This window comes from Trachypithecus francoisi, unplaced genomic scaffold, assembly GCF_009764315.1.
Source record: "Trachypithecus francoisi isolate TF-2019V2 unplaced genomic scaffold, Tfra_2.0 Lachesis_group10, whole genome shotgun sequence".
Taxonomy (NCBI): Eukaryota; Metazoa; Chordata; class Mammalia; order Primates; family Cercopithecidae; genus Trachypithecus; species Trachypithecus francoisi.
The window spans coordinates 42,785,998-42,809,912 of record NW_022681455.1 but is presented as its reverse complement, the minus strand read 5'-3'; the positions used below and the strand labels follow the sequence as shown (position 1 = coordinate 42,809,912).

Sequence of the window (23,915 nt, the reverse complement as noted above, 5' to 3'; positions counted from 1 at the left end):
ACTTAAACCTTAAATCATCTGAAAAGAAGAAAGGTTCAAAGGAAATGATCTAATAATCTATAAAGAAATTACATTGGTGGTCACGAAAGGAAAGAAACTACATAAGAATGGCAATATAAATCTAAAGAAAATACGAAAAGGGAAAGAATATAATAAAGCAAATGCATAAAAGGGGAAAAATAAATGAATGCAACTAAAGGTTGGTTCTTTGAAAAAACTAATAAGCATATACATCTCTAGGCTGGGCATGGTGGCTCATGCCTGTAATCCAGCACTTTGGGAGGCTGAGGTAGGCAGATCACACGAGGCCAGGAGTTCGACACCAGCCTGGTCAAGATGGCAAAACTCCATCTGTACTAAAAATACAAAAATTAGCCCGGTGTGGTGGTGCATGCCTGTAGTCCCAGTTACTTAGGAGGCTGAGGCACCAGAATGGCTTGAACCTGGGAGGCAGAGATTGCAGTGAGCTGAAATCATGCCACCGCACTCCAGCTTGGGTGACAAAGCGAGACCCTGTCTCAAAAAAAATAGTATACATCTCTAGAAAGACTGGTAAGAAAAACAGAAAAATTTAAATTTAAAAAAGGATTACAAAAAATACTACAAGACCTACAGATCTGAAATGTATTAAATAGAAAATAAGATAAATATTAGGTGTCATTTAAATCAATATAAATGGAAATTTAAATTAAATTAGCAAATTCCCAAGAAAAAAACGTATGTTACCAGAAGAGAAACAAGAAATAGAAAATCTGAATAGTCCTATTAAAATTTTTAACTGGCTATAAAATCATTTCCAGAAAGATATCTTGAGGCCTAAATGGTTACACTGGAGAATTCTTCTAAATATTTAAGTGGGGAAAGTGCCTTTGCAAAATTATGACAGTAAGAGAAATCTGACATTGTTGACTCCATCATGCGTCTAACCTTCAAGCTGTCCTTGGTCATTCTGGGGTGTAGGCCAAACTGACTTTGGGAGAAATTTAATTTATAGTTTAACCTTAAAGCAAGGAAGATAATAGCCCTTTCCAAAAGGAAACTGCCTTTATAAAACTAATGAAAGTCCACAAGGTTAAGATGATGAAAGGGGCCTGAATTATGCTAAAATGTAAGTTAAATGATAACCAGTAATCACAAGATTTATAACTTCCACAATTACTCCTATAGATAACAACACTATTGTAGAACCTAAGAGTGACCTTTTGGAGATGCCTTTTCAGACTTTTGCATTACTTGTGATCCATGATTCAACCAGTCCTTTGACCCTCAGCCACAAGTGGACTCAGCACAAACCCTAATGATGCCCTCCTCAACCAATCAGCATACAAGTGGACTCAGCACAAACCCTAATGATGCCCTCCTCAACCAATCAGCATCACCTCCTCCCTAGTTTTCTGCTCACCAAATTATACTTGAAAACCCCTAACCTCCAAGCCTTCAGGAGGAGATTTTGAGTAAAAACTCTGTCTCCCAAGTGGTGTGGCCAGCCTCGTGTCAATTAAACTCTCTCTGTATCGCAATGCTGTGGTCTCAGTGAATTGATTTTATCTGTACAGTGGGCAGGAAGAATCTGTTGGGCAATTACAAAAGTAATAAGGAATAAGTGGTTCACACCCGTAATCCCAACACTTTGGGAGGCCAAGGTGGAAGGATCACTTGAGGTCAGGAGTTCAAGACTAGCCTGGGCAACAAAGCAACACCCACCCCCAACTTAACAAACACTAAAAAAAAAAATTAGCCAGGTGTGGTAGTGCATGCCTGTAGTCCCAGCTACTTGGGAGGCTGAGGCGGATCACTTGCAAACAGGAGGTCGAGGCTGCAGTGAGCTGAGACTGCACCACTGCACTCCAGCCTGGGTGCTAGAGCGAGACTTGGTCTCAAAAAACAAAACAAAACAACAACAACAACAACAAAAGCAATACCTATCTTACATAAAATTTTCCAGAAAACAGAATATACTTGCCAATTTAATTAATGAGTCCTCTTTAATCTTACTACCAAAACCCCAAAAGGCTATAACAAGGAAAGAAAATTATCACTTAATCTCTCTCACAAATAAGGGTGCACAAATAGAATCAAGCAATATAGAAAAAGGACAATAAACCACAACCAAGTTTGGTTTATTTCCTTAACATAAAAGTAATAAAACATTTGAAAAAAATTAAATAATCTTATTAACAGACAAAAGGAGAAAAAACCACTTGATCATACCATCCAATGCTGCTCCTGAATTCATGAAAATTAAACACATATTCATGATTTAACACAAACAAAAACCGGCCGGGTGTAGTGGCTCACGCCTGTAATCCCAGCACTTTGGGAGGCCAAGGTGAGTGGATCACGAGGTCAGGAGTCTGACCTGATCACGAGGTCACCAGCCTGACCAACATGGTGAAACCCCGTCTCTACTAAAAATATAAAAATTAGCCGGGTGTGGTGGTACCAGCGCACCTGTAATCCCAGCTACTCAGGAGGCTGACGCAGGAGAATCGCTTGAACCCGGAAGGCGGAGGTTGTAGAAAGCTGAGATCACACCACAGCACTCTAGCCTGTGCGACAGAGGGAGGCTCTGTCTCAAAAAAACCCAAAAACCAAACAAAAACCAAGCTAGGCTCAGTGGCACATGCCTGTAGTCCCAGGTACTTGGGAGACTGAGATGGTGGGAGGAGTGTTTGAGACCAGGAATTTGAGGGCAGGCTGGGCAACATGACAAGGCTCCCTCTTTTAAACAACACTACCACCTTAGAGCAAACTAGGAATTGAGAAAATTTCTCTAATCTGATAAAAGAGTATCTACAAACAATCAAACAAAAACCAAGCAAACAAAACTCCAAAGCAAAACATCATACTTTATGATAAAATATTAAGTTTTCCCCCGAGATCAGATACGAGACAAAGATTTCTGCTTTTATCTACCACTTGTATTTAACACTGTAGTTGAGGTCCCAGCCAGTATAATAAAGAAAATGAAGTAAAATATATAAATATTGGAAATAAGAACTAAAATTGCCATTATTCATGGATGACAGGTGATATGATTATGTACACAGAAAAATCCAAAGGAATATACAAACTGGCTAGGCACAGTGGCTCATGCCTGTAATCCCAGCACTTTGGGAGGCTGAGGCAGGATGATAGCTTGAGCCCAGGAATTTGAGAATGGCCTGAGCAATACAGACCCCATCTTAAAAAAAAAAAAAAAAATCTATAAATCATTAGAATAAATGAATGTGGAAAAAGTGGCTGGATACACGGCTGATATACACAAATGAATGTACTTCTATAAGCAAATACAAAGTAATGTTAAAAAAAAATTTCCCATAGCATCAAAAGCCAAAAACAGGCCAGGTGCGGTGGCTCACGCCTGTAATCCCAGCACTTTGGGAGGCCGAGGTGGGCAGATAACCTGAGGTCAGGAGTTTGAGACCAGCCTGGCCAACATGGTGGAACACCATCTCCATGAAAAATATAAAAAACTAGCCAAGTGTGGTGGCACGCACCTGTAATCCCAGCTACTTGGGAAGCTGAGGCAGAAGAATCACTGGAACCCGGGAGGCAGAGGCTGCAGTTAACTGAGATTGCACCACTGCACTCCAGCAGGGGGAATAGAATGTAGCTCTGCCTCAAAAAAAAAAAAAAAAAAAACCAACAACAAAAACAAAGTGTCTCCCTGCCCTCCCCAAAAAACCAAGCACCTAGAAATAAATCTAACAAAAAAAGAATGGGGGCTAGGCGCCGTGGCTCACACATGTAATTCCAGCACTTTGGGAGGCCGAGGTGGGCGGATCACCTGAGGTCAGGAGCTTGAGACCAGCCTGGTCAACATGACGAAACCCTGTATCTACTAAAAATACAAAAATTAGCCAGGCGTGCCAGTGGCGGGTGTCTATAATCCCAACTACTAGGGAGGCTGAGACAGAACTGCTTAAACTTGGGAGGCAGAGGTTGCAGTGAGCCAAGATTGTGCCACTGTGCTCCAGCCTGGGCGACAGAGCAAGACTCCTTCTCAAAAAGAAAAAAAAGAAGAGTGGGAAGCCCTCTATAATGAAAACTATAAATTATTGAAAGACATTTTTTTAAAAAACTAAATGAATGAAGGAATACATCAAGTTCACGGGGCAGAAGACTCAATATTGTAAAGATACTAATTCTTCCTAAACTGATGGAGAGGTTAATTTCAATCTCAATCAAAATATATGAAGGCTTCTTCGTGTGTATGGAAGCTGATATGCTGAATCTAAATTCATACAGAAATACAAAGGATTAAGAATGGCCAAGGCTCGCCGGGCGCAGTGGCTCACGCCTGTAATCTCAGCACTTTGGGAGATTGAGGTGGGTGGATCACCTGAGGTCAGGAGTTCGAGACCAGCCTGACCAACATGGAAAAACTCCGTCTCTACTAAAAATACAAAATTAGCTAGGTGTGGTGGCGCATGCCCCGTAATCCCAGTTACTCAGGAGGCTGAGGCAGGAGAATCGCTTGAACCTGGGAGGCGGAGGTTGCAGTGAGCCGAGATCGCACCATTGCACTCTAGCCTGGGCAACAACGACAAAACTCCATTTCAAAACAACAACAACAAAAAAGAATGGCCAAGGCACTCTGAGGAATAAGTCTGGAAGATTTAACTATCAGATACTGAGACTCACAAAACTACTATAATTAAGGCAGTATAGCAGGGGCACAAAGATAGACAAGACAGACACACACATATAAAGGTCTTGATTTATGACAAAGGTGCTCCTGAAATGCAACAGGTGAAAAAATATCTTCAATAAACACTTCTAGGTTAACTGAATAACTATGTAGGGGGGAAAAAATCAAGACCTTACTTCATACAATACACAACAATGAATTATAGATGGATTGGGAATTTAAATGGGAAAGGCAAGCCTTTAGAAAACATGGGAGAATATCTTTGTGACCCTGGGATACACAAAAATTGTTTAAACAATATACAAAAAGTATGGCCAGGTGTGGTGGATCACCTGAGGTCAGGAGTTTGAGACCAGTCTGGCCAACATAGTGAAACCACATCTCTACTAAAAATACACACAAAAAAATTAGCCGGGTATGGTCACACATGCCTGTAGTCCCAGCTAATCAGGAAGCCAAGGCAGGAGAATCTCTTGAACCCAGGAGGTGGAGGCTGCAGTGAGCGGAGATCGCACCACTGCACTACAGCCTGGGTGACAGAGCGAGACTCCGTCTCAAAAAAAAAAGACAAAATTAGTACATGTATAATTATGAATTCTGGCTCATTAAGAGACACCTGGCTGGGTGCAGTGGCTCATGCCTGTAATCCCAGCACTTTGAGAAGCTGAGGCAGGGGGATCACTTGAGGCTAGGAGTTTGAGACTAGCCTGGCCACCATAGTGAAATCCCGTCTCTACAATAATTACAAAAACTTAGCTGGGCACACACGTAGTCCCAGCTATTCGGGAGGCTGAGGTTGCACTGAACTGAAATCATGCCACTGCATTCCAGCCTGGGGGACAGAGTGAGATTCTGTCTTAAAAAAAAATAATAAAATAAGTAATTAAAAGGAGACCCTTAATATTCAGGAAGTAAGACACAGAGTGTATATATACATGTAGAAACAATGTATGAGAAACAATATATGTAGTATATATACCCAACCAAGAGTATGGATGCAGAATCTATGAAAAACTCTGACAAATCAGTAAGAAAAAGGCAGACAACTCAATAGATAATCAAAGGACAACTTTAACAGGGATTCACAAAGGAGTATATCCAAATGCCAATAAACATATAAAAAGGAATTCAGCTTCATCATCACCAGAAGAATGCAAATTAAAATCATGAGAAACCACTACGTCCCACTAGAATAGATAAAATCTTAAAAGACTGGTAAAACCAAGTGTTGGTGAGGATGTGGAGCAACTATCACTTTCATACGTTATTAACAGAAGTATGAATTGGTTCAACCATTATGGAAAAGAGTTTGGTAGAACCTATTTAATCTGAATACATATATATCTAGATAGACCAGATAGATATAAGATGAACATATAAAAATCAGTAGTTTTCCTACATACTACCATAGCTTGTTTAAAAATATAAAAAGTTTGCTATAGCATCAAAAAATACAAAACATATAACCTTAATTTAAAAATGTTAAGACTAGCTGGGTGTGGTGGCATGCATCTGTGGTCTCAGCTACTTGGAAGGCTGAGGCAGGAGAATTGCCTGAGCCCAGGTGGTCAAGGCTGCAGTGAGCCATGATCATGCCACTTCACTCCAGCCTGAGTGACAGATCAAGAACTTTTTTTTTTTTTTTGAGACGGAATCTTGCTCTGTCGCCCAGGCTGGAGTGCAATGGCTCGATCTCAGCTCACTGCAACCTCCACCTCTCGGGTTCAAGTGATTCTTCTGCCTCAGCCTCAGGCATGCGCCACCACGCCCGGATAATTTTTGTATTTTTAGTAGAGATGGGGTTTCAACATGTTGGCCAGGCTGGTCTCGGATTCCTAACCTCAGGTGATCCACCTGCCTTGGCTAGGATTACAGAGGTGAGCCACTGAGCCCAGTCGAGATCAAGAACTTAAAAAAAAGAAAAAAAAAAAAAAAGAAAAAAAAAATATATACACACATTTGTAATGAGAGAACTATGAAGTTTTTACTAAGAACATAAAATAACATTTGAATAAACAAGGACAAATTATATTCCTAGTTGGGATATTCAGTATTGCAAAGATGTTGGTGCTTCCTAAATTAATCTACAAATACAACGTCTTTTCAGTCAAAATTCTAATGTGGTTTTTGGTAACCGACAATCTGATTTTATTTCATCTTTTTGAAAAAGGCCTAAGAATAAGCGAAAACATTCTGGAAAATAATAAAGGAGATTTAAGCTATCAAATGAAATGGGATTTAAGATGTCAAAATGGAATATTAAGCTATAAATAATTATTACAACTGTGGTACTGGCATGGAAATGGACAAAAAGATCAATGGAGGAGGGAAGCACAGATACGAAAACACATAGGATCATCTCAGAGGCTTCTAGAACTCAACCCTGACTAAACCAAAAGCATCACTTTCCCTCTTTACAAATGCTAATCATTCAGCAAGTGGCACAACATCTACTCAGCTGCAAGCCAGACGCTTTCGAATCATCCTTATACTCCTCCTTCAAACCCAGCATCCAATTTGTCAGCAAGTCCAACAACCCTCAACCCACTTAGCCAGTTCTGTAGATTTCACCACCTAAAAATATACCTCATGATTCATATTTATTTTCAGCATCCCAGTTCAAGTTACCATCAGTTTTTGCCCGGGTCATTGCGTTAGCATCTAATTAGGTTTCCCACACTCGCTTTTATCCCCGTCCAAATTTATTCTCCAAATTACAGACATCATGATCTTTTAAAATCACAAATGTAATTATGTAAATACCACTTAAAACTCTTTAATGCCTTCTCACGTTCTTAAGACAAATGCAAAATCCTTAATTTGGCCTATCATAATAGCTCATTAACGGGTAAACAGACTCCAGACAGCTTCCACTGTATTAGAATATATCCTTTAACATATAAGTAACATGGGAAAAAATTCAGTTATTTTTAATATGCCTTATTAATAAAGTAACTATAAAATGCTCTTAAACCTAAACAGTTTCACTCCAGGTTCAAGAATCTTCAAGTGTCCTCATTTTCCTCTACTTGCCATAGAGGTAATGCTCCCCTACTCCTCCTAGTTTTCCCAATTGCTCGTCCCTTTGCATGGACCTTCACTCATGCCCTTGCATAAAGGCACCTTTCTTAGAGAAGCCCTGAACTGTGGGAAAAGGTCAGGTCTCTTGTTATTATCTCTCAAACCAACCAAATTTTCATTGTGATTCTGATTAACTATTTATATAACTCTTTCCCACTATGTAAATTTGATGAGGGAAGGGTCACATTTGTTACTGTTTACTGTTACATTCTCAAAGTCTAGAACTGTGCCCAATAAATAGGTGTTTCTTAAATTTGCTGAACAAATTACACATGAATTTTAATTATGTATATAGAGCTAAAACATAATGATGCCTTCATGGGCAACTCGTGAAGCTCAGTAAAAGACCACCCAATCATCATGATTCAATTGCCTTAGCTACATCTCCCGTTTTGGGAGGGAGTTGAGAGGAGGACTTCTCAAATTGTGAGACGGTGTACAATACGCTGTCTAATTCTAATGTCAAGGATAATTTGTGAAATCAATCAGCTTAATGTAAATTAATCAGTTCAAAATCTCAGGGAAGCACTATGAGAAAGTACAGATTGTTTCCCTCTCCTTTACTCTGAAGAGAAAGTATAAATTAAGTCTAAATGACTTCCCCCGCCCCACCAGATTACTTTGATATTCAAGGTTATATTCTAGTATAAGAATAGTTGAAGGTGTTTGAAGTCTGATCACCCATTAATAAAATATTATTTTTTTCAGGAATATACAGACTTTAGTTCTCTATTATTTTAAGGCTTTACTTCTGGTAATGGAAAACAAGAAAGTTCTTCTAGTCTTTCAGTACTTACAAGTGAAGGAACCGTGAATATCTGAACCGAGAGGTCTGCGACTGAAAACTCTCTGTCGTGGTCATCTGTCACATAATCACTCTGCAAACGCTCATAGTTCTATTAAGAAGGCAAAAAAAGGCAAGGAGTGCCAGCTATCAGTTACAAAGAAAAGGCAAGCACTACTCACCAGAGTAGGTGCGGTGAAGAACTGGACAGACAGAGCAGTCACCGACACTGCTCGCTCGTGATCATCCTCCATAAAATCTCTCTGCAACTGCTGGTAATTCTAAACAACAAGGGGGAGATTTACCTCTAATCCACATTGACCAAATGTTTAAGGATTATAATGAAAAGTCAGTGCTGGAGGAAGTCAAGAAGATAATACTGCTATAAGAACAATAACTGGAATGATTTCTACCAATAAAATCCTGTATAGATATTGATTCACTATGGAATCTGTGGAATCCTGTACAAATACTGATTCTTTCTTCTGGAGCACAATGGCAATTTACCAGGCCAAGTAGGCAGTAACAGCTACTAAGCTCCCAGGTGTCACTGCACGCCGGTAGAGTTAAACCACAGCAGCATTACACTGTTTCTGATGAAGTCAGACTTTCATTACTTCTGCATCTTATCAGAATCATCTGATGACTCTTCCAAAGCACACACGCTTGGGCCCCCATTCTTGGTTGATCTGTTTCAGTAGATTTGAGAATGGAACACAACACATGTATTTTGAAAGAGCTCTCCAAGTGATTCTCATATACTTCCTAATTCAGGTGAATGCAAAAAAATAAGTGGCTAGCTTACGCACATGCTGCTAAAATGGAGAACTTAATTCAACTATATCAATAACCTAGAGTTTTGAAGAGACCTTGTTTCTTAAAAAAAAAAAAAAGCAACATACATGTTTTCTTTAGCACGAAATAGCTGCAATCTATTTATAAAATCAAAGTTTTCTAAATATAATTTTCTAACAAAATATACAGGCTATTTAATTTGGATCACGCTCACCCCTCCAAAAAAAATCTGTATTTTTTTAAAGACTAAGACTGCAATGTTAATTTTAAAATGCACAAATATATTAAATCATATCCATATATATGTCATTTAAACTGAGATTAGTTTCCTTATATGAATTTTTTTTTTTTTTTTTTGAGACGGAGTCTCGCTCTGTCGCCCAGGCTGGAGTGCAGTGACCGGATCTCAGCTCACTGCAAGCTCCGCCTCCCGGGTTTACGCCATTCTCCTGCCTCAGCCTCCCGTGTAGCTGGGACTACAGGCGCCCGCCACCTCGCCCGGCTAGTTTTTCTTCGTATTTTTAGTAGAGACGGGGTTTCACCGCATTAGCCAGGATGGTCTCGATCTCCTGACCTCGTGATCCGCCCATCTCGGCCTCCCAAAGTGCTGGGATTACAGGCTTGAGCCACCGCGCCCGGCCTGAATTTTAATAGAAAATATATCACAATTCACAATGGCATAGGTTTAAACTCTTCATTTATTATTTCATAAACACTGCATAATAGATGGATACTCATGTTATCACAGGAGGTGATGAACAAGAAGTCTCACTGCTATAATTTTATTCTATTGATAGAGAATGAAAAGATTTATTAAGTTTCTTAGAATTTAATATCAACATATTGACATATTACTATTAGATGTTAATTTTTTGAAGCCTAGATATAATTATGGGCATAGTTATTCTATATATAACCTATTTTGAAAATTGAAAAGCCACTTACTTTTGCAAATCGAACAGCAAACAGTTTCTTGTATTTCAAATCCATAAGCAGACTGCTCATGAACAACTGATGATACACGCTCCTAGCACCTTGTAGAAAAAGATCATGGTACAAGGTAAGGACACGTCAAACAATTAGATTTCTCAAGTTTTATGTGATCTACAGTGGGTTTTTTTTTTTTTAACTTCTGAGACAGTGTCTTGCTGCGTTGCCCAGGCTGGTCTTAAACTCCTGGGCTCACGCGATCCTCCTGCCTCAGCCTCCCGAAGTGCTGGCATTACAAGTGTAAACCACCATGCCCAGCCAACACAGCTTTTTTTTTTTCTTTTAAGAGATAGGGTCTTGCTTTGTTGCTCAGGCTGAACTCAAACTCCTAGCTCAAGTGATCCTCTTGCCTCAGCCTCTTGTGTAGCTCGGACTACAGGCACACACCACTGAGATTGGCTTGTATTTTAAGCCTCAAAAACAAAAGTAAGCCATATATGGTGGTATGCATGTGTAGTCCCAGCTATTAGGGAGCCTGAGAAGGGAGAATTGCTTGAGCCCAAGAGTTCGAGGCTGCAGTGATCAATGATCATGCCACTGCACTCCAGCCTGGGCAACAGAGTGGGATCCTGTTCCTTCAAAAAAGGAGCAAAATACCTGTTTTCCTTAGCACAAAATATTTGCAATCTGTTTATAAAATCAAATTTTCTAAACATAATTCTGTAACAAAATATAAAATCCATTTAAGTTGGATTATGGACCCCTCCCCCACCAAATCTATATTTTTCAAAGACTAAGACTGCAATGTTAATTTTTAAAAGTACAAATACATTTATTAAACATCTTCCCAAATGATAAAGTTTCACATCCCAATTAGTTATACAGGTTCCTCCACACCTTAAAAGTAGTTAAAAGATTTACCTTTCCATAATTTGGAATCACTAAGCATCAGTCTGTCCACTAGAGAAGAGTTTTCACCATCTGGCCCTTCTTGCAAACCAACTTGACATAAAATCCGGCGAAGGCCATCTTTAGATAGAAGGAAAAATAGTAATGAGATAGCAACTTCAAATACTAAAGTGACATTTTAGTAGATGTTCAAATGGATCTGTAGAGTTTTAAGTATTTTACTGAAGGTCAAATTTATTCAGAAAAAGCAAACATGTTAACTGTTTTATTAATATTTTAACAAAAAGGAAATGAATTTCAAATCTCACATCACACACTATTACTCCTGAATGTCAAAACATATGCCTGTCATAAAGGCAATAATCTCTTGTGCTTCAATGAATTTAACTAAAGAGAAAAACATCCAAAAACCACTTAATATTGTTCTTTAAGCACTAATCAAACCAGATTACAGTAAAAGTGTTATACATTCCATAATTGAAATATAAAACATGCTACCATTTAAAATGAGGAATGCATGACTTCTGCACTATAATATACACCAGTACATTTTATTAATGTTTCATAAAAAATGCTTCATTCATTAAACAAAAACTTATTGTGGACTTGCCATGTGAGAGACCCTGGAAAACACATTACTACAACCTTTTAAATGTAAACTTTAGAAATGTTCTTCAAATATTAATACAAGCATTAAAATAACCAAAACTTTAACTTGTTCCATACATACATATATATACACACACACACACATATATATACACATATATACACACATATGCCTGGGATTACAGGCATGCGCCACCACACCTGACTAAATTTTGTATTTTTAGTACAGACAGGGTTTCACACCACGTTGGACAGGCTGGTCTGAACTCTTGGGCTCAAGTGATCCACTTGCCTTGGACTCTCAAAGTGCTGGGATTACAGGCATGAGCCACTGCACCTGGTCCCATACTTTATAATTTAAATCACTGTTTTCATTTTTTTCAAGCATGCAAAATAATAAAAAATTAAAAAATGGAGTAACTTTTAATTATAAAAGCTGTCAAACAGAAATCCTTTAAAAGGCTAAAGAGAAGACCTATGTAAGTATTAAATAGGAATATATAAATAATTGATAAATATCTCAAAGAAAATTTTCAGCAGGATATTACTTCCATTATATTCTTCATTAATACTGTAGCACAACACTTGGCATGCAGGTATCCAATGGAAAACACCAAAATAAAGAATATAGGGCTAAGAAAAATAATTGGAAAGATATTTGTTTATTTTCTTTTAAAAAAAGTTTTAGATAGAGACAGGGTCTCCCTATATTACCCAGGCTAGTCTATGAACTCCTGGTCTCGAGGGATCCTCCCACCTCAGCCTCCCAGAGAGTTGTGACTAGAGGAGCGGGCCACCGTGCTGGCCTGGAAAGATAACTTATAAATTATCTTTTAAAGTAAACACGTTCTCTTAATCTTCCACACCTCCGTATTTTCAACTCTCAGTTCTGTGTAGTAATGTTCTTTTTTAAAAGCCCTTCAATACAAATGTATTCAAATTTTTCTTTACAGTAAATATCTGAATGTCACTTATCCACAGTCTTGCCTGAAGAATAGCATAACAGCTTACATCAATCTCTGTTTTATGCTTTATGTTACACACCAGGCTTGTATTTTTGGCTGCGGATATGAGGACTCTCAATTCTTACCATTACATAAAGAAAAATGATCGAATTTCTAGACTCTGGAATTTTTTTTTTTTTGAGACAGAGTTTCACTCTTTTGCCCAGGATGGAGTGAAGCAGCGTGATGTTGGCTCACTGCAACCTCTGTTTCCCGGGTTCAAGTGATTCTCCTGCCTCAGCCTCCTGAGTAGCTGGGATTACAGGCGCATGCCACCACACCCAGCTAATTTTTGTATTTTTAGTAGAGTTTTGCCATGTTGGCCAGGCTGGTCTTGAACTCCTGACCTCAGGTTATCCACCCGCCCTGGCCTCCCAAAGTGCTAGGATTACAGGCATGAGCCATGGCACCCAGTCGAAAACTTTTTTTAAAACACAAATTGGTAACTTCCAATTTGCAAACTTTGAGTTGCAAGTTATTGGTAACCAAAAGTTGTAGGAGTCAAAACAAAGAAATCAACATTAGTGTTTTATCATTTAAACAGCTAATCACTTAGGTTATTTACAGCAGCATTTTTCCAGCTTACTCAGTAGAAGAGTCCCGCAAAATGCTCCACTAAAAAAACTTAAAAAAAAAAAATCATTTGTGAAATGTACATTGCATTGCATTAGCATATTAATGTCCTTACAATTGTTTAAACCAATGTTTCCTGCGTTTATTTGAATAGAGAATCCTTTGTGTGCATATAAAAAATATCCAGTAGGACAAAATTTGTTAAACATAGGATTTTTTCTTGCATAAAGATATTTTGAAATTGTATTTTAAAATGTAAAATTAAAGCAGGAAATTATTCCAGTTGACATTTTTTCCAAAACAGTTTTGCAAGGGTATACTAAGCTCATTTTTAATAGACACTTGGCATGAACTTTTATGAACCTACCTGAATATCCAATAATACTTCCCAGCCAAGACAAAAGTTTCAAACCAAAATTCTGATGTGCGACGATAGACGAATGCATAACTTGAACTTTGAGTGGCTTTGTCTGTCTACTGGTATTTCTCTTAAAAAGAAATGGCAACATTTAAAAATTAACTTAAAAAGCTATTCTACTGGCAGAATAAAATTATTATTTTTACTTAACATAACCACACCATCATCATCACAGAATTTTTCATGGATGTAAGAAAATCACCATTCTCCTTGCCTTATTTGATTCGGATCCTAATTTTCTAGAGGAAATCTTAGGATTCATACAAAAAAACATGAAGGTTCAGCTAGTTTATGAGTAATCTGTATCTTTTTTTCCTTTTTTTGAGGTGGAGTCTCGCTCTGTCACCCAGGCTGGAGTGCAGTGGTACAATCTTGGCTCACCGCAACCTCTGCTTCTTGGGTCCAAGTGATTCTCCTGCCCTCAGCCTCCCAAGTAGCTGGGACTACAGATGCACGTCACGACACCTGGGTAACTGTTGTATTTTTAGTAGAGACAGTTTTCACTATGTTGGCCAGGCTGGTCTTGACCCCTGACCTCAAGTGATCCACTTGCCTCAGTCTCCTAAAGTGCTGGGATTACAGGTGTAAGCCACTGCACCTGGCCAATAATCTGAATCTTTAGTCCTATATTTGAAAATCTGCTGTACCAATAATAAATGATAATAAATGATTTAAATGTTTTAGCTCGCTTTATGGTTTTAATTTCTTAATTATGTACTTATTTAAATAATTTATTGCATAGATGTGATGTTACCAACTTTTTTTTTTTGAGAGAGAGTCTCACTCTGTCACCAGGCTGGAGTGCAGTGGTGCGATCTCTGCTCACTACAACCTCTGCCTCCCAGTTTCAAGCGATTCTTCTGCCTCAGCTTCCTGAGTAGCTGGGACTACAGGCGCACACCATCATGTCTGGCTAGTTTTTGTACTTTTAGTAGAAACAGGGTTTCATCATGTTGGCCAGGATGGTCTCGATCTCTTGACCTCGTGATTCGCCTGCCTCAGCCTCCCAAAGTGCTGGGATTACAGGCATGAAACACTGTGCCCAGCCCATGTTATCAACTTCTTTTTTTTTTTTTTTTAATCACAGCTGGGCACGGTAGCTCACACCTGTAATCCCAGCACTTTGGGAGGCTGAGGCAGGCAGATCACCTGAGGTCAGGAGTTTGAGACCAGCCTGACCAACATGGTGAAACCCCGTCTCTACTAAAAATACAAAAATTAGCCGGGTTTGGTGGAACATGCCTGTAATCCCAGCTACTCAGGAGGCTGAGGCAGGAGAATCATTTGAACCTGGGAGGCAAAGCTTGTGGTGAGCCAAGATCGCACCATTGTACTCCAGCCTGAGCAACAAGAGTGAAACTCTGACAAAAAAAAAAAAAAAGGTAAAATACATATAAAACTTTCATCTTAGCCATTTTTATGTGTACAGTTCGGTATTAAGTACATTCATACTGTTGTGAAACTAGTCCCCAGAACTCTTTATCTTGCAAAAGTGAAACTCTACATAATACCTAATAAAGAGCAAGTCCCTGCTACTTTCTTCCCCTAGCACCTAGCAACCACCATTCTGTCTCTTTCTGTCTCTGTGGATATGACAATGCTAGTTAGGTCACATAAGTAGAATCATATGGTATTTATCTTTTTGTTACCAGCTTATTTCACTTAGCATAATGTTCTCAAGATCCAATCATGTTGTAGCATGTATCAGAACTTCCTTCCTTTTTTTTTTTTTTTTTTTTGAGACAGAGTCTCGCTCTGTCGCCCGGGCTGGAGTGCAGTGGCCGGATCTCAGCTCACTGCAAGCTCCGCCTCCCGGGTTTACGCCATTCTCCTGCCTCAGCCTCCTGAGTAGCTGGGACTACAGGCGCCCGCCACCTCGCCCGGCTAGTTTTTTGTATTTTTTGGTAGAGACGGGGTTTCACCGTGTTAACTAACCAGGATGGTCTCGATCTCCTGACCTCGTGATCCGCCCGCTTCGGCCTCCCAAAGTGCTGGGATTACAGGCTTGAGCCACCGCGCCCGGCAACTTCCTTCATTTTAAGACTAATATACCATTGCATGTATATACCACATTTTGTTTCTCCATTCCTTCATTAGCAGACACTTGGGTTGCTGCTACCTTTTGGCTATTGTGAATTATGGTGCTTGAACAGGGGTGTAAAATATCTCTTTGAAACCTGTTTTCAGTTATTTTACAAATATACCCAGAAGCAAAATTGCTGGATCACATGGTAATTCTATTTTTAATGTTTTGAGGAATTGCTGGACTGTTTTCCACAGTGGTTATACCGTTTTACCTTCCTACAAGTAGTGTACAAAGGTTTTAATTTCTCCATATCCTTGCCAACACTTTTTTTCCCTTAGAGACGGAGTTTTGCCATGTTGCCCAGGATGGAGTGCAGAGGCTATTCACAGGTACCATCATCACATACTACAGCCTTGAACTCCTGGGCTCAAGCAATCCTCCTGCCTCAGCCTCCAGAGTAGCTGAGACTATAGGTGCATGCCTATCCTTGTTTATTTATTTATTTGACAGAAGCCATCCTAATAGGTGTGAGGTGGTATCTTAGCTGCCTGTATATCTGCTCTGGAGAAACGTCTATTCAAGTCTATCAGCATCTTTTTTTTTTTTTAACAGGGTTTCACTCTGTTGCCCAGGCTGGAATGCAATGGTGTCATAACAGCTCACTGCAGCCTTGACCTCCCGGGCTCAAGCAATCCTCTTACCTTAGCTTCCCAAATAGTTGGGACTACAGGCATGTGCCACCACACCTGGCTAACTTTTGTTATTTTTATTTACTTTTTTTGTAGAAATGGGATTTTGCCATGTTGCTTAGGCTGGTCTCAAACTCTTGGGCTTAAGCGATCTGCCCGCCTTGGCCTCCCAAAATGCTGGGATTACAGGAGTGAGCCGACGTGCTTGGCCAACACTTTTTAAAGAATGTGTTTACCCCTTTTTATTTTTGGATCGTTCTTTTACTCTCTGTCCATCCGTTCCCTATAACATACATTAACACAGTAAGTTTTTGTATATGTTCTCCATTTACACATATTTAAATACACATTTCTAAAGATTTGTTAGTTTGACTTACGAAAATCAAATACTACACATGCTTTTGTGCATCTTAGCTTTCATTGATTTTTTCTGTTAATGACTGCATAATTTTCTGTGGTGTGGACTTATTAAAACATCCTTCAGAGAAGGGTATTCACCTTCTCTGTTTCCAGTCCTCTGTGACTACAAAAAAAGCAGTACTGTACTGAACACACTGTATGTACACTTACTGGTACTTGTATCTCTATGAGATAAATTCCTAGGTGAGGTAAAGCTTTAACATGTCACTAGATCGTTTTTCTTAAATGCAGCAATTTATTGTTAAGCATGTATTCCTAGTCTCTGCATCTCTGCAAGATATTTTATCACTCTAACTTCATGTATATTGACCAGCTAGATTTTCTGTTATGATCTGTCTTTTCATATCCTTTGTCCATTTTCTATTTTATTGTTTGTTCCCTACTTGATAATCTGTAAGTACAGTTTCTGATATATTATTAAATTGAATATGTTGAAACATTAAGGAAGAATTTTTTTTTTTTTTTGAGATGGAGTCTCGCTCTGTCGCCCAGGCTGGAGTGCAGTGGCCCGATCTCAGCTCATTGCAAGTTCCGCCTCCCGGGTTCACGCCATTCTCCCACCTCAGCCTCCTGAGTAGCTGGGACTACAGGCGCCCGCCACCACGCCCGGCTAGACTTTTGTATTTTTTTTTTTAGTAGAGACGGGGTTTCACCGTGTTAGCCAGGATGATCTCGATCTCCTGACCTCGTGATCCGCCCGTCTCAGCCTCCCAGAGCTGGGATTACAGGCTTGAGCCACCGCGCCCGGCCAAGAATTTCTTAAATAAGACACAAAACATACAAATTATAAAGAAAAATATATCTTTTGCTACATTAAAATTTAAAGTTTTTGCTCAATGAAAGGCACCACAACAAACTTAAATGAGTAAGAAAAGGACAATCCAACTGAAAAAATTAGAATATGAATAGGAAATTTGCCAAAAAGAAAACTTAAATGACCAACAGAATAAATATAAGATATTTAAAAACCAAGGAAAATGCAAATTTGACTGATGAAATTTCACACACATCAGATTGGCAAGTTTTTTTTTTTCTTTTTTTTTTTTTGCTTAACACAAGATCTTGTTCTGTCACCCAGGCTAGAGTGCACTTGTGTAATCAAAGTTCACTATACCCTTGGACTCCTGAGCTCAAGCAATCCTTCTACCTCAGCCTCCTGAGTAGTTAGGACTACATGTGCGCACCATCATGCCTGGTTAATTTTTAAATTTTTTTTTGTAGAGTCAGAGTCTTCCTCTGTTGGCCAGGCTGGTCCCAAACTCTTGGCCTCAAGTGATCCTCTTGCCTCTGCTTTCCAAAGTGCTAGGATTACAGGATTACAGGTGTGAGCCACAGTGTCTGGCCCAGATTGGCAAAATTTAAAACTTTGACAGTATATAGTTTTAACAAAGATGTGGAGAAACGGGCGCTCTCATACACTGCTGGTAGGAAAGTATATTGGTACCACAGTTTTGGAGATGAACTAGGCAAAATCTAGTAAAGCTGAGAATGTCCATACCCTAAAAACTCAGAAATTCCATTTCTTGGTATATACTGTAGGGAAACTTTTGCATCTATGCAAAAAGGAGACAAAACAATTCCCATAGCAGGAGTATTTGTCACAGCAAAAAACTGAAAACATCCTAATTGTCTATCAACAGGAGAATAAATTGCGGTTTAATCATCATGAAATACTATACAATGTTTAAAAAAATGAATGAACTGCAGCAATGTGTACCAACACAGATAAACCTAAAAACAACACTGAAAAGGCAAGCTGCAGTGTAATACATTCAGTATGTATCTTGTTATATAATGTTTAAAGACCCCCAAATCAATCTATATAATGTTGATGGATACTTAATATATGAAATATAAAGGAATGCACAAGAATGAAAAAAGTAAATTAAGTAATTATTGCTAGGGAAGGAGAAAGGATAACAGGGGAAACCCCTTCTCTACCAAAAATACAAAAAAAAAAAAAACACCAATTAGCCAGGAGTGGTGGCACATGCCTGTAGTCCCAGCTACTCAGGAGGCTGAGGCACAAGAATTGCTTGAACCCAGGAGGCAGAGGTTGCAGTGAGCGGAGATCATGCCACTAAACTCCAGCCTAGGTGACAGAGAAAGACTCTGTCTCAAACAACAACAAAAACAACAACAACAACAACAAAATGATAATAATACAGGGGCCTCCATACTACTTTATATATTTAAAAGAAATTTGAGGCCGGGTGTGGTGGCTTACACCTGTAATCCCAACACTTTGGGAGTCTGAGGCAGGTGGATCACTTGAGCCCAGGAGTTTGAGACCAGCCTGGACAACATGGTGAAACCCCATCTCTACTAGAGATACAAAAATTAGCTGGGTATGGCTATGCGCACCTGTAATCCCAGTTACTTAGAAGGCTGAGGCAGAATCACTTGAACCCAGAAGGCGGAGGAAGTTAGAGTTAGCCGAGATTGTACCACTGTACTCCAGCCTGGGCAACAGAGACTCCTCGAGGGGAAAAAAAAAAAAGATAGATAAAATTATTATTATTATTATTTTTTTTTTTTTGAGAGGGAGTTTCGCTCTGTCGCCCAGGCTGGAGTGCAGTGGCCTGATCTCAGCTCACTGCAAGCTCCGCCTCCCAGGTTTACGCCATTCTCCTGCCTCAGCCTCCCGAGTAGCTGGGACTACAGGCGCCCGCCACCTCGCCTGGCTAGTTTTTTGTACTTTTTAGTAGAGACAGGGTTTCACCGTGTTAGCCAGGATGGTCTCGATCTCCTGACCTCGTGATCCGCCCGTCTCGGCCTCCCAAAGTGCTGGGATTACAGGCTTGAGCCACCGTGCCCGGCCGATAAAATTATTTTTTAAAAAGAATATTTACATAAAATTCAGTTACATGGAGTGGTGAAAAATAAATTCTAATTTCTAAAAATAAATCCAAATGTGGAGAATAGTTTGCTTTTAGAAAGATGATACACTAATTGCTATGAGGATATGGAATATATTTTGCCATAAGGTACCAAGAAACAACTTTGCTTGCATTATAATCATAGTGCTTAAGGCCACTTTAATTTCTAAAAAGTAACAGAATATTCTATTAATTAAAAACAAAACAAAAGCAAAAAAACATTCTAAGACTGCTTTGATGGAGAAATGGGAATATATCTTATCTAAATACTCATTTTCTATATCAATCCTACACAGCTTTAAAAAACTAGATAAAATAATAATGCAATATTTAAGAAACATTATCTTTAAACACAGTTTTTGGTTAACATTGATTTTCATTCGAAAAAGCAGAAAGACATGTTCATAAATGCTGAAATATGAAGCTAGTTTTAAACTAAAAGAAAATAATATAGGCATGTTTTTAAATTACTTACCACAATTACTGATTTTGCTTGCTCACAATACTGGAAGTCTCCATATCGAACAGATCTACGCCCCTGTGAATAAAGATATTTAAAATTAAGCTATAAAAATATTGTATTCAATATTAATAACTTTTAAACCAGTAAACAAACATGTTTAAGCATATAACAACTCTGATCAATTTTCAATATTTACAATGTTCATGCTACCCATTGATAAGTTAAAATTTTCCTTCAAAGCTATGCTAACTTTTCCAAGCCATTAATATACTTCCTTGAACAAAACATTTATTCTTCTCGACATCTATAATTTCCATTTTCATAACTATATGTCTTCTTAAACTTTCTGTCTGGCAATAGCTTATAGTTATATCCAACATACATTTGGGCCAATATTCAAATGAAAATTTTTTTTTTTTTTTTGAGATGGAGTCTCGCTCTTTCGCCCAGGCTGGAGTGCAATGGTGCAATCTTGGCTCATTGCAACCTCCGCCTCCTAGGTTCAAGCGATTCTCCTGCCTCAGCCTCCTGAGTAGCTGGGATTACAGGTGCATGCCACCACGCCTGCCTATTTTTTGTATTTTTAGTAAAGATGGGGTTTCATCATGTTAGTCAGGCTGTTCTCGAACTCCTGACCTTGTGACCTGCCCGTCTCAGCCTCCCGAAGTGCTGGCATTACAGGCATGACAAATGAAATTTTAAGAAAAAAAATTCAATTATCAACATAGTAAATTTACTTACATCTCGATCTACTGTAGTTGCAAAACCAATAGCTTCTTTTTGTGTACAGTTAACAGCTTTCTGAAGAGTATAAATAACTTGTTCATAGGTGTGAACCTCATCATTAAACAGCATGCAATAGTAGGTGTCACTCTTCTCTCTGTGGGATAAAATATTAATGATATATTAATTACCTATTTGTTTATTATCTTGCTCCAGGCTGACTTTTTAAGAGACTACTTTGTCCTATGCGATGTGCTAGGTATTGAACATATATCTGTAAAGAATTCACCTGTGGTCCCGTGCTCTATGATACTACAGTCTGGTGGGCAAAATATATATTGCACATATGACTCTGTATAAACAGGTTTTTATCAAGAATAGAAGGTAGAGCAGGGTATAACAGGCCTGGGAGCTCAGAGAACTCTTGGAGAAGTAATCTGAGACCCAAAGTCAGAATTGGCTATCAGTAGCTCTCAACTGGGGGAAATTCCCCTCCATCTCTCATAGCTGACCATTTGGCAACATCTGGAGACACTTCTGCTTGTCAAGACTGGGGCCTGGGGTGCTGCTGGCATCTAGTGGGTAGAAGCCAGGGATGTTGCTAAATATCTTGCAATTCACCAGACAGCCCCCGTAACAAAAAATTAATCTGGCCCCTAATTCCAATAGTGCCAAGGTTGAGAAACCATGGGCCAGAGGAAGGTGAAAGCAAAGGTGCTAAGGTGGCAAAGGTAAACACTGGGAGATGGAGCATAAGGAAGAAGGGGGAGATTAGTATGACATTAGTCTGGTCTGGAGAAAGAAATCTTGAACAGCTTATAATGGTTTTTTTTAGTTTGTTTGTTTTGAGATACGGTCTGTCGCCCAGGTTGGAGTGCAGTGGCACAATCATGGCTCACTGCAGCCTCAACCACCCAGGTTTGATAGATCCTCCTGCCTCACGAATAGCTAGGACTACAGGCATATACCACCCTGCCCAGCTAATTTTTAAATTTTTTGTAGAGATGGTGTCTCACTATGTTGCCCAGGCTGGTCTCCAACTCCTGGGCTCAAATAATCTACCTGCCTTGGCCTCCCAAAGTGCTAGGATCATAGATATGAGCCATTGTGCCAAGCCAGCTTATAATATACTTTGATTTTTGCCATTCTAAGGACAATAAAAAATTTGAGATAGGAGATATAATCAGAATTGTCGTAAAGTTCACTTTGGCTGCAGTGTAGAGAATGAATTGTAAGGGGTAAGAATGTACATGGCAGTCCAGTTAGGAGGCCATGCTGTCCCCAAATGAAATTAATTTGGACTAGGATACTACAGTATACTATAGTATACTATACAACAACAATACTACAGTAAAAATCATGAGGTACTAAGTCATTTTCATCATTTCCAAAAAGGCATAGTCAACTCTATTAGAAAACACTTAACCTACAACTTATCTGAAACACAATTGAGAAAGCAAAAAAAAAAAAAAAAGGCACCAATGTCCCTTAGATCCTTATTCCAGCTTGTATTCATTCTAAACTACGACTAATTCCAATAAGCTTGGTCTTACTTCTAAGCAAGAAAGAAGGTTGTTTGAGACAAGCACACTAACAAGGAAAATAAAGCCCTAATCTTAACATATCTGTGGCAGAATCCAGTTCTCTGGTCACAAGTTTGTAATCTCAATAATTTAAGTAAAAATGGTAGATGTACACTAAAAAAGCACAGTGTAGAATACATTTTATTAAAAGTCAGAATCAAAATGATTGAAATTGAATTTGAGCATTTATTCAAACCAGAAACCTCATTTATATCAAAGAGTTCATTCCCTAATGATATTAACATATAACAAAACAAAAAGTAAAGTTGTAAAGTTAATCTATCATTTTATCATACAGTCAAAGAGAAAACTGGTTATGCCTAAAACCAGTCCTAAAGCTACGACAAAGCTTAAATCTGGCTATAAACCAACTAATCAATCAACCAGCCAACCAAACAGAGAGAAACCTCCACCAATTAAATGGATCACGTTTTAAAACTACAAAATCAAGTTATCCTTCTACTAAAAACTCATTATTAAAAAATGATTATGCCCTATACTAGTTGTGTTAAAGTTAAAATTTAGCAGTTCTTCATACACAAAGAATAAACAGGTTATACTTACACCATCTCTAAATCTGCTGGCAATTCACTTTCTTTTTCCCAGGTTAATATTTCTACTGCATACCGAAACATAATAGCAAAAATGTTGTAAGTTCTTGCTATCACATCTTCTGATAAATGAACAAGAGGATCCTGAAAGAAACAACAGGAAAAATAAAAAATAAAAAATAAATAAAAGGGCAACCACGTACATTAATTTTCATTCTGCTTCCCTCCCTCAAAATAGTATAGTAAAAAGTTAGCTGGTCTTCCAGCTTCAGCTTCTCTTCAGTGAATTTGATCCTATACATTACCACCCTACCAAATACAGCTTCTTAAAAGTTTTAGTTCAGAATAATCCAGTTATTCAATCAATTCAATCAAAATATTCAATGGCACTCAAATGCCTAATGAACAAATCTAAACATTTTAGAATGGTATTCCACGATCTCAAAAACCTAACATCAAACCAATTTTATAGCTTCGTATCTTACTAACCCCCAATTTCTAGAATACACAAAGGACTATTACCTAAGGAAGGGCAAGCAATACTGAGTTTTATAGGTATAAAAGAGAGCTTGATTTTGACAGTTTTAAAGGTGAGAACTCATGACTTTCAGAAAACTGCCCGTTGATGTTGTAAGAAGCACTCACTTGTCTACTTTCAGCAGGGTGAGACGTGTATGCATGTTAACAGGCAACTTCATACATTAGATTTAACAGTGAAAGAGTCACTGAATTTCTAGGGTAATGTAAAAAAGTATTACTTTAAACATATGCTATGTTTAATCAAGGTAATTTTCAGTCAAGGTTGGCAAAATGTTTTGCACTAT

The 23,915-nt window shown here is 38.6% G+C and overlaps 1 protein-coding gene across 5 annotated transcripts in view; it reads right to left on the bottom strand.

Moving 5' to 3' along the window:
* UBR2 (ubiquitin protein ligase E3 component n-recognin 2) overlaps positions 1-23,915 on the bottom strand; it is a 134,649-nt gene that overhangs the window by 71,418 nt on the left and 39,316 nt on the right. For 4 of the 5 annotated variants that reach the window (XR_004438729.1, XM_033217183.1, XM_033217182.1 and 1 more), the window contains 7 exons: positions 23,105-23,235; positions 20,976-21,114; positions 20,247-20,309; positions 13,707-13,827; positions 11,166-11,273; positions 10,260-10,348; positions 8,533-8,631 (listed from right to left, as the gene is read on the bottom strand). Coding sequence is in view for 4 of the 5 variants with exons in the window: in XM_033217183.1 (XP_033073074.1) it covers positions 8,533-8,631; positions 10,260-10,348; positions 11,166-11,273; positions 13,707-13,827; positions 20,247-20,309; positions 20,976-21,114; positions 23,105-23,235 (750 nt within the window). In the remaining variant the exon portion in view is untranslated. Of the gene's footprint in view, positions 1-8,532; positions 8,632-8,701; positions 8,801-10,259; positions 10,349-11,165; positions 11,274-13,706; positions 13,828-20,246; positions 20,310-20,975; positions 21,115-23,104; positions 23,236-23,915 lie in introns of all 5 variants that reach the window. The other variant, XM_033217181.1, reaches the window with a different exon arrangement.